Raw genomic sequence first — 14,726 nt, forward strand, 5'->3', positions numbered from 1 at the left:
TTTCTGAAGAAGGGTCTAAGCCCGAAACGTCAGCCTTCCTGCTCCTCTGATGCTGCTTGGCCTGCTGTGTTCATCCAGCTCTACACCTTGTTATCCTCAGATTCTCCAGCATCTGCAGCTCCTACTATCTCTGCACAGTACACAAATGGGTTGCAGGTAAAATCAATTTCTGACAAAGGCAATTTTGACAGTACATAGTAGATGATGTTCGTTTTGTTTCTCAACCTGTTTATATCTCCAAAACCGATTAAGAACATCCCACAATTGTATCTTTTAGCCTTTCCCTTCAGTGGAATGAAACTGAGACTACACTGTGGGGAAAAAAACCTCACTGCACCATCGCTCGATTTGTTGCTTTTTAGATTTAAGAATTTATGAATCATAAAATCTATAACATTTTGTGCTTAACTTTAAAGGATATTTGAACAAGCCCAGCAATAAAATTTTAGTTCACTTTTAAAGAAAAACACATTAGCAACAGCAATGGAATTTTTTAATTTAAACTATAAAGGGATTTTTTTAATACCGAATGCAACTCTTTTATTTGTTTGCCGTATTTGAATTATTAAAGGTGATGATTTGTTGTTCTCTCAGACACATTTCTCCCTCAGCATCCTCACTTTGCAAAGGGTATTGACTTATTGTGGGATATAGCTCTGTGGATGTAAGTGCCCCTGCTCAGTGAATATTTGAGAATTGTTCAATAAATGGGGCTTTTATCCAAACTAGCTTCAAGCTTGCTGACTTCCAAATGGAGCCATTGATTAATGACCAGAAGATGAGCTCATGTCAGTTTTTCCTTTGCTAACTCAGTGTTCATTGAGACCAGCTATAGAATTCCTCACACTGCTTTGGCGGTTGCAAGGTAATTCAATTAAAGTATTGGCTTTTTTAGTCAAGTTAGTTTGATAATCCTTCAATAAAGTGTTTTACTGCGTTAAAATGCTGTGGAAATGCAAGTTATTATTGTATTGCACAGCTAATCACTCTGCCGTTAGAGAAGGTCTACATTTTGAGAATTGCAGGCCAGAATCAATAGAGGAGTCAGTATTGAGCAGCGGGGTTTAGTCAGTGGCAATATAACACAGCTAAATACACATTATCTTTATGTATTTTTGTGGTTTCTCATCCTAGTCATATTCTGCACTGATCCCGGTGATGTCGATCATAGCCGCAAAATTATCGCAGATCCCAAGTTTTCAATTGGCTCCACAGTGCAGTACATTTGTAACAAAGGCTACACTCTGGCCGGGAGTAATATACTGACTTGTTACAACAGGCAGTCTGGGAATCCTAAGTGGAGTGACAGGGTTCCTAAGTGTATCCGTGAGTACAGTAACCTTTGCTGGTTATGCTTGGTGTTCTAAACTTCATATTAGATTTGCCGTATGTGTAAAAATTTTACTTAAGAAGCTTCTCTCTTTGTGTTGGCTTGTACAGAATAGAAAAGACTTATTCCCACCTATCTTGCACCGTATCCTTTAGCATCAACTCTCACCCATATATGCTATAAATTGGTTCAGGTTGCAAATTCACTTCGGAAGAAGTGATATTTGAGAGGAGGAAAGGTTGCATAACAGAAATATTTATTCATTCATTCAGCATTTCCAAAATAATGTAATCCTTTATTTCTGCCATTATTCTAGGAAATCTCCTATACTCTCAGCAAAGCTTTTAGTTTATTTCTGAAGGGCAGTGCCCAAAATTGGACACATATTCCATCCAAGGCAGAGTTAATGTTATGTGTAGGTTTAGTATTTGCTGTTTGTTGTACTTTATGCCTCTATTTGTAAAGCCTGGGATCTCATTTGCTTCATTAATTGCTCTGTTAACCCACTCAAACACCTGCAAAGATATGCGTACAAACACCTTCATGTCTCCCTCTATTTGCACCACTTTTTCTTTATTCATTCACAGCATGAGGGCATGACTGGCTCGGCCAGCATTAATTAACCAACTCTAGTTGCCCAGAGGGCAGTTAAGAGCCAAACACATTGCTGTGGGTCCAAAGTCACATGTAGGTCAGACCAGGTAAGGAAGGCAGTTTCCTTCCCTGAAGGACATCAGTGAACCAAATGGGTTTTTCCAAAACTGACAATGGATTCATGGCCATCGGTAGATTCTTAGTTTCACATTCCACCATCAGCCATGGTGGGATTCAAAACTGCATCCGCAGAACATTACGTGGGCCTCTGGATTAACAGATAATACCACTCCACCATCGCCTCCCCTATTCGGCTGTTTAGGACGATTCTGTCTCTGTTCATTCTTTCTTTCAAAATCACAATCAGCTTTTCAGTTTTGAACTTGGTCCACTCATTGCACCAGACTGTTGATGATATCTCATCACTGAAAAAAGTTGCAAACGGAACAGATTTTAAGCAAATATAGTGCATGGGAAGGGAAAGAAGAGCGAAAAAGTTCTGTGATTGGATGCAAGGCAGGAACCTTTAGTTTTAACTGGTGGCTTTGAATTTATACGTTAGATGTCAGCCTTGCCTCTTTGTTCCCATTTTCACCTCGAAGTCGGAAGGTGATTAATTCCTGGGCCAAGTCAGAAACTGAAACACATAATCTAAACTACCATTTTAATGCAGGACTGAGAGAGAAAGAAAAAATGAATACCTCAGAACTGGCAACTCAGTATGCAACAGCTTGGTAATACAGTAAAAAGAGTCATTTAATCCTCTCATGAGGGAGAAAAGTCCTGTCATTTTATTAATTGATTGTCATTCATTATCAGCTTCATGTCTGAGATTATAATGAAGGGAAAATTGAAAAATTACATGAGGTTAAGATTATTTTGCAACATGCTGAGGGAAATGATGAAGCTGGCAAGCTTTTTTTTAAAGATTGTGTGTTTTGAGGTTAATGAATTCAGATGTCACCTGCTCACATTACTGCTGCTTCCTGCAGGGAGTAGATAAATGGAAAAGATCAACCTTGCAAATAAATTATTGCATTTTTGTTTTAAATGTTACAGTCAGTGATGCCAATGAATGTCATTCAAATTTCAACCCGTATTATTTAACTTGTTTTCTTGGTACGTCAGTGGGAGATATTTTTCCACTGGCTATTGAAAAATAATGTAAACAAAGTTAAGATTAGAGGGAATTATGATTGGAAAGCAGAGGTCAAAGTAAATGGTCAATATCTGGAACAGGTTTCACAATTTAAATACTTTGCAAATATCTTATCAGAAGATGCATAAAAATCATTAAAGATTAATCATTCAGAAATTAGAGCAAGAGTAGTAACAAAGAATTTATTCCTCAAACATAGAGAATTGCTCAGTTTAGGAGTGAGGATTAAGAATGGATTATCAAGATTGATATTTGAAGTTTCTGTTGTGTGGGACTGAAACGTGGATCTTGAGAATGCAACATAATGCAGCAGTTACCACAACAATAGCTAAAATCACCATAGTCGAGTATATAGAAAGAATTACTCCATGATAGTCCTGTAGGAATCACCCCTGCTCTGTATATAATATGTACAGTTCAGTTAACAGCCCTGGTTACCAAGAGCTGTTCCATGCCCATCTCTAAGCTCAATTAACATAGCCCCAAGATTGGCAAATTGTGAAATGTGGTTCTAGAAAGAACGAGGTAGATCAGTTTGAAAGAACACAAGAGCAATAAAGATGTTGGCAGGATAGTGGAGGAGTAAAGATCATTAGTGCAGATCAACAAGAGAAAACAACAAGTTTGGATTTGCCATGTTCTAAGCCATGAGAACTTGCTGAAGGAGATCAGTGAAGAAAGATTAGAGGGATGCAGACTGAGAAGGAAACAGAATGATACGAGTAGACAACTGGAAATTGAAATTGCAAGGCTATCATGAGGAAAGTGCAAAATGCAAGGTGTGGAGAAATGAACAATTATTTTTTTCTTTGCAGATCACTATTACTCCTGAGTGCCATGGCTTTGTCTGACAGCCCTGGCACAAGAAGTGAAAGATTTTGGTTCCAGTTTTAAAGTAGTACTTGTAAACACAACATCTTAGCAATCCTAGGACCATTCTGAATGTTATTCTTCTGTTCTGCCTGTGATTGTGCAGAGATGAAATTGATATTGAATTTAACACCCAATTCATTTCAGAATTGTGGCTTTGCCCTCCATATTTGGGAAGTGCTTTGAGAGGTTAGTCATGGCGCACACCAACTCCAGCCTAATAAATTGCCTTGATCTTTTGGAATTCACTTACCGGTGCAACAGGTCCACAGCAGATGCTATCTCCCTGGCCCTACACTCAACCCTGAGACATCTGGATAACAAGGATACCTACATCAGGATCCCACTGATTGACTACTGTTCCACATTCAACACCATAATTCCAAACAAACTCATCTTTAAACTCCGAGATCTAGGTCTCAGCTTCCCCCTCTGTAACTGTTTCCTCAATTTCCTGACCCATAGACGCCAATCTGTAAGAATAGGCGACAACACCTCCTGCAACATAATCCTCAACACAGATGCCCTGCAAAGCTGCATATTCAGCCTCCTACTATGCTCCTTATATACTCACGACTGTGTGGCCAAATTCCACCCCAACCCCATCTACAAGTTTGCTAACAACACCAATGTTATAGGTTGGATCTCAAACAACGACAAGACAGAATACAGGAAAGAAATTGAGTGCTTAGCGGCACGGTGTAAAAATAACAATCTCTCCATCAACGTCAGCAAAATGAAGGAGCTGGTCATTGACTCCAGGAAGTGGTACGCCCTGGCTGCATCAATGATGCTGAGGTGGAGATGGTCAAGAACATCAAGTTCCTGGGAGTGATGATCATTAACATTCTGTCCTGGTCCACCCATGTTGACGCAATGGTCAAGAAAGCACAACAACGTCTCCTACTTCCTCTCGAAGCTAAGGATATTTGGTATGTCCACAAGGACTCTTAGCAATTTTTATAGATGCACCATAGAAAGCATCCTATCCGGATGCATCACAGCCTGGTTTAGCAACTGCTCTTCCCAAGACTGCAAGAAACTACAGAGAGTCGTGAACACAGCCCATTCCATCACGTAGACCAGCCTTCCTTCCATTGACTTTATCTGTACTTCCTGCTGCCTTGGAAAAACAACCAATATAATCAAAGACCCCTCCCATGCTGGTTATACTGTCTTCCACCCTTTTCCATTGGACAGAAAACATAAAAGTTTGAAAACATGTAAAAACAGATTCAAGAATGGCTTCTTCCCTGCCTTTATCAGCCTTGTGAATGGGCCTCTCAAATGTTAATTCAGATCTCTTTCTCTGCGGCTGTAACACTATATTCTGCACTCTGTTCCACTGCCCAGATACACTTTTTACGGTATGATCTGCCTGTACAGTGCACAAAACAACACTTTTCACTTTGTCATAGTACATGTGACAACAATAAATCAATCAATGAGTAGAAATCACATGATTTATATTTGCACATCGTGCACCTTTGAGGGGAGGGATTTCAGTTGGTTAGTTCAAGCAAGATGATGAGAATGTGGTGCAGAATAAAGTAAACGATGCAGGTTCAATCCCCATACCAGCTGTGGTAGTTTGTGAAGACCTTGCCTTCTCCCCTTACCCCATGCTTGTGAAGTGGTTACCTTCAAGTTAGACATAACCAACTTTTTTCTCTCTAATGGTGACAGGTGCCTTTATGGAATATGGCTCCACACTGTACCACACTATTCCTTTAAGCTCACTCTGACCAATTTTTATAGATGCACCGTAGAAAGCATCTTATCCAGATGCATCACAGCTTTGTATGGCAACTGCTCTTCTCAGGACCACAAGAATGTACAGAGAGTTGTGAACACAGCCCAGTCCATCATGAAAACCAATCTTCCTTCCATTGACTCTGTCTACATTCCCGCTGCCTCAGGAAAGCAGGCAATATAATCAAAGGTCCCTCACACTCCAGCTATACTCTCTTCCATCGGGCAGAAGATACAAAAGTTTGAAAACAAGTACCAACAGATTCAAGAAAAGCTCCTGTGCCGTTGTTATCAGACTTACGAAAGGACCTCTAGTATATCAGAGTTGATCTTTCTCTGTAACTTGTCTGTAGCTGTAACATGATATTCTGCGTTCTGTTCTATTGCCCTGATGTACTTATGTAAGGTATGATTTGTCTGGATAGCGGGCAAAACAATACTTTTCACTGTATCTCAGCACATGTGACAATAACAAATCAAAACAAATTAAATCAAAACGTGGCATTTTTGCTGTCAAATTAATCACGGCTTAAGGTGATCCCTACTTGTATTGAAACTCATTTCTAGCAGGTAGGGACTTCTAGCCTTAGTGATACCCTCCCGATTTCAGCCTCCAGGATAATCTTCATTTGGGTGGCTAGCTCACCAGCATCTACAAAGCAGGTTGTCAATCTGGGAGCAGAGATTTGTGAAGAGTCTCGAGGATGGTGGGCTGCTCCAGTGGAAGGAAGAGATAACTGACTGGCCGATTCCAAGAAAGTATTTTATTTTAGCTAAGAACCTGTGCTTAGCCACAATGTGTGAATATTTGTTCATCCTAATAATCACTGCTGGCCTCGTTTCCCTTACTGACCCTCTGAATGCCATATCTAACAAAATGCCGGGTACTAATATCTAACAAGAGTCTGTGCAGCTTACAGAGAGTATAAATGGCACAAAGGTAGGTGATGGCAGAGTGGTTTTATCACAGATCATTTATCCAGAAACCTAGGTCATGTTCAGGGGACCTGGGGACCTGGGTTCAAATCCTGGCAGCTTGTGACAGATGGTAGAATTTGAATTCAGTACAAATCTGGAATTAAGACTTAAATGACGACCATGAATCATTGTCAATTGTTGGGAAAAACCATCTGCCCTTCAAGGAAGAAAACTACTATCCTTACCTGCTCTGGTCTACATATAACTCCAGACCTACAGCAACACAGTTGACTCTTCACTGCCTCCGGGGCAATTTGGGATGGGCAATAAATGTTGGCCTAACCAGTGATGCCCTCATCCTCTGAATGAATTAAAAAAAACAGATCCACAGCAATGTGGTTGACACTTAACTGCCCTCTGGACAGTTAGGGATGGGCTAAATGCTGGTCCAGCCAATGATAGCCACATGCAATGAATGAATTTTAAAAAAAAAACAGTGGAAGCTATGTTTCCTTTATTAGCACATTATTAATATATGGTGCACCATTTTGCCCTGTTAGATATTTTACTCAACCAGTTCAGATATCATAGAATCCCTACAGTGTGGGAACAGGCCATTCGGACTAACAAGTCCACACCGCCCCTCCACAGAGCATCCCACCCAGACCCATCCCCTACCCCTGCATTTCCCCATGTCTAACCCACCTAACCTCAACATCCCTGGCCAATCACCTACGCTGCATACCTTTGGACTGTGGAAGGAAACAGGAGGAAACCCACGCAGACAGGGGGAGAATGTGCAAACTCCACACAGACAGTCGCCTAAGGGTGGAATTGAACCCAGGTCCCTGGTGCTGTGCGGCAGTAGTGCTAACCACTGAGCCACTGTGCTGCCCTGTTATGCCACCCTGGAGGATATGAGACTTGAAACCAGGCCTCTTGGTCCAGCAGTAGAGACACCACCGCTGCTCCACAAGACTTTTCCTTCTGCCATTTTATCACAGCATCCCTGGTACACGCAGCAAAGTGCCACCCTGTGTAGTTGTCCATCTCTTCCAGCCTCAGAGGTATCTAACGAATCTTTAAAGGGAAGTTGAAAGCCTAGGCCTACATATTGTTGTCTCTCTGTTAACTGAGTCAACAAGTCTCAGACTGCTTGTGAAATACTCACATGAATACCTAGAGCAGACCAACAATACTGTGTTTAAGCAAGGAACTGCAACCAGCATGGCGAAACCTCTCCCAGGCACTAATTTGAATGGGTTACTGTTATGCAACATGCAAACTGAAATTCACTTGAATTGATACATTATCATATCACAGAAATAAATATCTAACACCAAGTTACCTCTATATCCAATGGTGTTGATCGGCAAAGCCACAATTTTTGAAAAGAGCCAATGCATACAGCCTTTAACTCATCTAAATACATAGTTTGGATTCATTAGCCTCACAGTTTTCAGTTGCTTTTGGTTTCTGCATCTTACCTGGTCTTTTCAATCATAGAACATAGAAAGTCAAACAGGGTGGCACAGAAACAGGCCCTTCAGCCCATCATGTCTATGCCGACAATGATGCCATTCTAAACTAATCTCATCTGCCACCACATGGTCTATATTTCTCTGTTCCCTGCCTGCTCGTGTATCTGTCTGAATGCCACTTAAATGTTGCTATCATATCTTGTCTACCACTTCCCCTGGCAGCACATTCCAGGCACCTAGCATCCTTTGTCGAAAAATCCCCTTGCACGTCTCCTTTAGGATTGGCGATGGACTAGTGGTATTATTGCTAGACTATTAATCCAGAAACTCAGTTAATGTTTAAAAAAAATTTGGAATTACGAATCTACAGATTACCATGAAATCATTGTCAATTGTCGGAAAAACCCATCTGGTTCACTAATGTCCATTAGGGAAGGAAATCTGTCATCCTCACTTGATCTGGCTTACATGTGACTCCAGACCCACAGCAATGTGATTGACTCTCAACCAGCCTGGCAAGACATTCAGTTGTACCAATCGCTACAAAGTCTCAAAGAAATGAAACTGGACTGATCACCTGGCATTGACCTAGGCACCGGAAAAGACAACGGCAGAAACAGCCCTGTCAACCCTGTATAGTCCTCCTCACTAACATCTGGGGGCTAGTGCCAAAATTGGGAGAGCTGTCTCACAGAATAGTCGAGCAACAGCCTGACATTGTCATACTGATGGAATCATATCTTACAGACAATATCCCAGATACCACCATCACCATCCCTATCCCTGGATACGTCCTGTCCCACGGTAGGACAGACCTGGCAGAGGTGGTGACACAGTGACATACAGTCATTCTGTGAGTCCTTAATATTGACTCTGGACCCCATGAAGTCTCATGGCTTCAAGTTAAACGTGGGCAAGGAAACCTCCTGCTGATTACCACGTACCGTCCTCCCTCAGCTGATGAATCAGTACTCCTCCATGTTGAACAACACTTAAAGGAAGCACTGAGGGTGGCAAGGGTGCAAAATGTATGCTGGGTAGGGGATTTCCATGTCCATCACCAACAGTGGCTCAACAGCAATACTACTGATTTAACTGGCCAGATCCTACAGGACATAGCTGCTAGACTGGGTCTGCGGCAGGTGGTGAGGAAACAAACAAAAGGGTAAAACATACTTGGCCTCATCCTTACCAATCTACCAGCTGCAGTTGCACCTGTCCATGACAGTATCAGTAAGAGTGACCATCGCACAGTCCTTGTGGAGACGAAGTCCTGCCTTCACATTAAGAACAATCTCCATCATGTTGTGTGGCACTATCACTGTGCTAAATGGGACAGACTTCGCACAGATCTAGCAACTCAAGACTGGATATCCATGTGGCGGTGTAGGCCATCAACAGCAGCAGAATTGTAGTCCAACACAATCTGTAACCTCATGGGCCGGCATATCCCCCACTCAACCACTACCATCAAGCCAGGGGATCAACCCTGGAGAGTATGCCAGGAGCAGCACCAGACGTACCTGAAGAGGAGATCTCAACCTGGTGAAGCCAACAAACAGGGCTACTTGCATGCCAAACAGCGAAAGCAGCAAGTGATAGACAGAGCTAAGCGATCCCACAACCAATGGATCAGATCTAAGCTCTGCAGTACTGCCACATCCAGTTGTGAATGGTGGTGGACAATTAAACATCTCACTGGAGGAGGAGGGTCCACAAATATCCCCATCCTCAATGATGGAAGAGCCCAGCACATCAGTGAAGCATTCGCAGCAATCTTCAGCCAGAAGTGCCGAGTGGATGATCCAACTCTGCTTCCTCCAGTGGTCCCCAGCATTACAGATACCAGTCTTAGCCAATTTGATTCACACCACGTGATATCAAGAAGCGGTTGGAGACACTGGATACTGCAAAGGCTACAGGCCCTGACAACATTCCAGCAATAGTACTGAAGACTTGTGCTCCAGAACTTGCCGCTCTCCTAGCCAAGCTGTTCCAGTACAATTACAACACTGGTATCTACCCGACAATGTGAAAAATTGCCCAAGTGTGTCCTGTACACAAAAAGCAGGACAAATCCAACCCAGCCAATTACCACCCCATCAGACTACTCTCAATCATCAGTAAAGTGATGGAAGGTGTCACCAACAGTGCTATCAAGCAGCACCTGCTCAGCAATAACCTGCTCCGCGATGCCCAGTTTGGGTTCCACCAGGGCCTCTCAACTCCTGACGTCAAAAGAGCTGAAATCCAGAGGTGAGGTGAGAGTGACAGCCCGTGACATCAAGGTTGCATTCGACTGAGTGTGGCATCACAGAGCCCCAGCAAAACTGGAATCAATAGATATCAGGGGGCAAACTCTCCGGAGGTTGGAGTCATACCTGACACATAGGAAGATAGTCATGGTTGTTGGAGGTCTCAGCTCCAGGACATCTCTGCAGGAGTTCCTCAGGGTAGTGTCCTGAGCCCAACCATCTTCAGCTGCTTCATCAATGACCTTCCCTCCATCATAAGGTCAGAATTTGGGATGTTCACCAATGATTGCACAATGTTCGGCACCATTCATGACTCTTCAGATATTGAAGCAGTCCATGTTCAAATGCAACAAGATCTGGACAATATCCAGGCTTGGGCTGACAAGTGGCAGTTAACAATCGCACCACACAAATACCAGGCTATGACCATCTCCAATAAGAGACAATCTAACCACTGCCCCTTGGCATTTCAACAGTTACCATCACTGAATCCCCCACTACAACATCCTGGGGTTTATCATTGACCAGAAACTCAACTGGATTCACCACATAAATACAGTGGCTACAAGAGCAGGCCAAAAGCTAGGAATACTGTGGTGAGTAACTTACCTCCTGACTCCCCAAAGCCTGTCCACCATCTACAAGGTACAAGTCAAGAGTGTGATGGAATACTCCCCACTTGCCTGGATGGGTGCAGCCCCAACAACACTCAAGAAGCTTGACACCATCCAGGACAAAGCAGCCCGCTTGATTAGCACCACGCCTGCAAGCATTCATTCCTTCCACCACCGATGCTCAGTAGCAGCAGTGTGTACTTTCTGCAAGATCCACTGCAGAAATTCACCATAGATCCTCAGACAGCACCTTTCAAACCCACGCCTACTTCCATCTCGAAGGACAAGGACAGCAGACATATGGGAACACCACCACCTCCAAGTTTCCCTCCAAGACACACATCATCCTGACTTGGAAATATATTGGCATTCCTTCACTGTTGCTGGGTGAAAATCCTGGAATTCCCTCCCTAATGGCATTGTGGGTCAACCCACAGCATGTGGACTGCAGCAGTTCAAGAAGGCAACTCATCACCACCTTCTCAAGGGCAACTAGGGATGGGCAAGAAATGCTGGCTGGCCAGCAACACCCACGAATCCCACAAATGAATAGAAAAGAACTTTCCCCCTCTCACTTTTAAACCTATGCCCCATGTTATTTGTCACTTCCACTGTGGGAAAAGGGCTCCAACTGTCCACCGTATCCATGCCTCTCATAATTTTATGTACTTCTATCAGATCGCCCCTTAGCCTCCAATGCTCGAGCAAAAACAATCCAGGTTTGCCCAAACTCTCCTTGCAACTAATCAGGCAACATCCTGGTAAATCTGTTTTGCTCCTTCGCCTAAGCCTCCACATCCTTCCTATTGTGTGGGAACTAGAATTGCACGCAATTCTTCAAATAAGGCCTAATTAAAGTTTTATACAACTGCAATAACACTTGCCACCTTTTAAACTCAGTGTCCCAACTGGTGAAGGCAAGCACGTCAGATGCCTTCTTTACCATGTTCTCCACTTGTGTAGCCACTTTCAGAGAGCTATAGACTTGCACCCCAAAATCCCCCTGTATATCAATGTGCCGAAGGGTCCTGCCAATTTACTGTATACTTTCCTCTTTCATTTGACCTTCTTTGTGTCTCGTGACCAATTCTGATTTTGGACTTCTCATCTTATCTAGTGTTTCACTCACTCCTCTGTAAATTTTTCCTGCTACCTCCAAAGATACGGTTAGTTCAATTTTTCAGGCAGCTTCCTTGACAGAGCGAGGGAAGAGTGAAATAGATTTGTAAGTTCCTCAGTTTTAAGCCCTTGAGCGGTTCATTTTTCCCTTGTTATGCCAAGCGGTATTCTCTCAACAGGAAATATGTAAATAATATAGAGAGAAGCCTCTAATCTCAGCTTGTTAATAGACCATTCTAACAAATGCTCAGAGAATGGGCAGGGTTACTGCTTCACTACAAATGGGAATTCCATTATCAAAATAGCGAAGAGGATAATTTATATGCCTTTCTCTTTATTACATACTATTAGATTTGTTCTTAAATAATATATTATGACAACTTATACGGGATTCTGTTAAAGTGAAAGGTGTTGAGATATATTTTCTTTTAATTTGGCTGCAACTGAAACCGCCTTTGATGTTGATTTTGTAGCGGAGGTGTTTGAGCCTTGTCACAACCCTGGGGTGCCTGACAATGGTTACCAGACCACAGAGAAGAGGTTGTACCAAGCAGGGGAAGCCTTGCGGTTTGCCTGTTATGACGGCTATGAGCTCAAGGGGGAAGCCAATATCAAATGCATTCCAGGACACCCCTCAGAGTGGAGCAACCCACCTCCATTCTGCAAAGGTAAATTTTGCAGTCACTGACAGAGAGAGAAGACTGTGAAGCCTTACTTTTAGATGAAATTTATTTGTTTTTCTTTGCAGGGTGTTTCGGCGGGATATGCTTTGTCAAAAATGTTGATGTTTCATTCACTTTGGAAGGGTTTTCTATTAGTTTAAATCTTCTTATGCTCAGGCTTTTGAGTGTTATGGGTGCACCCTTAATTAATGCTTTAATTCCACTCTCCTTTGTATGAGTGTTGGCCCAAATGATTTCTGATCATTCAAAGTGCAGGTTGTCTCATTTTAATAAACTTCCCAATGGTCCTCTATTTGATGGCCCGAATGTTAACTGGCAGCTTTCAGGCCAGAAAGACACTGTGTTCCACCACTTGAGAAATGCTTCCTGTTTACTATACCAGTGGACCAGAAAAGAAGCAACTGGTGTGAACATTGGGTCAGAGTTAAAACCATTGCTGAGAATTGTATTTTTACAGAAAAATGTAAAATATCCTTAAATAAACTTAAAAATCTGTAACCTATGTTAAGAAAAAAGAAAACAGCTTTGAACTTAATCAGTTCCAGTATAAAAAGGAATCTAGTTAAAATCATGCAAATTTGAAGGTTAAAATGCTTCAAATGCTTGTAAAAATCTCAGAGTCTGATGTAGCAAGCATAGAATTTAACTAATTAAGTCATTGTAAAACCTTGGTTCTGCTAACGTGGCTTAAAATGACATCCATCTGATTTTCATTTCAGTTACTTTTGATAAATACTTCAACGAACGTAGACTGGAAGGTAAGAGAATATGGTTGACCTTTAACTGCCCCACACTCACTCCCAACAAGAATGTGCAGAAAGTACTGTTTTGATAGTGTCACCCACTTTCCAAGAACAACTTAAATTCATTGGAATTCTGAAAAAGAGTCGTAACGGACTTGAAAAATTTACACTGTTTTTCTTTGTCCACAGAGGCAGCCAGACCTGCTAAGTTTCTCCAAAATTCTGTTTATTTTATGTTATATTAAATGAATTGTGTACCATTTGTAAACAAATATGCCTTAAAAAGGTGTTGAATTTTTTGTATGAATAGCTTTTCCATCAGTCGATGCTTTATTTTAGTACCAACATTTGTAGACTTGGATTTCATTTCTTGAGGCTTAGTCTGCATTGGAGCATATTGTAGTGATATTTCTTCTGCTCCTGAAATAGCAGGCTTCCAGTGCAGAATGTTGAGCTAAATCAGATGTGGTATGTTTGCATTCTGACACGGATTTGCATGAGGGATATCTCCCTCTGCTAAGAAATTAATTTTTCGTTAACACTTTGGATTTTTAAATCTTCAAATTATGCCAGTCTTTCACCCACATGGATCATGAAGGTGACTTTGTGGAATGATCAGCCATAATTTTTAAAGTGGAATTAAAAAAAAAAGTACAGGCCCACTGAACATTCCTGAATTTACGTTGTTGCTAAAATAAATTTAATTCAAATCTTCAATGGTTTTATATTTTGATGTGAGCTTTCTAGCTCACTCTTCACAGCATTGTTTCTGCTCATATTGTAACATAGCAGAGGTCAGCAGTCACCCTGCCCCTGATAACTAAAACTGAAACGCCCAGAGAGGCTCACCTCGCCTCATAATCTGTTAAAGGAAGTGTGAAAGCTCGTATAACCTGCCTCTTACCCCCTCCAACCTGGGGAGGTGATGGACTGGTGGTGTTATTGCTAGACTGCTAATCCAGAGACCCAGATAATGTTCTGGGGATCCGGCTTGGAATCCCCACCATGGCAAATGGTGGAATTTGAATTCAATAAATATCTGGAATTAGCAATCTAATGATGATCATAAATCCATTGTCAATTATCAGGAAAAACCCATCTGGTTCACTAATGTCATCCTTACCTCCACCAAAGTTGGTGGAGTTGTGGATAGTGCGGAAGGATGTTGCAGGTTACAGAGGGACATAGATAAGCTGCAGAGCTGGGCT

General features: G+C 42.1%; 1 protein-coding gene across 1 annotated transcript in view; it reads left to right on the plus strand.

Annotated features, from left to right (window-relative positions):
• The window catches only part of LOC109930302 (seizure protein 6 homolog), an 834,907-nt gene that overhangs the window by 807,319 nt on the left and 12,862 nt on the right, over positions 1–14,726 (plus strand). The window contains exons 11-13 of the mRNA XM_048612359.1: positions 1,135–1,326; positions 12,566–12,760; positions 13,495–13,533. Coding sequence (XP_048468316.1) covers positions 1,135–1,326; positions 12,566–12,760; positions 13,495–13,533 — 426 coding nt within the window. The remainder of the gene's footprint in view (positions 1–1,134; positions 1,327–12,565; positions 12,761–13,494; positions 13,534–14,726) is intronic.

This window comes from Rhincodon typus, chromosome 26 (genome assembly GCF_021869965.1).
Source record: "Rhincodon typus isolate 14 chromosome 26, sRhiTyp1.1, whole genome shotgun sequence".
NCBI lineage: Eukaryota > Metazoa > Chordata > Chondrichthyes > Orectolobiformes > Rhincodontidae > Rhincodon > Rhincodon typus.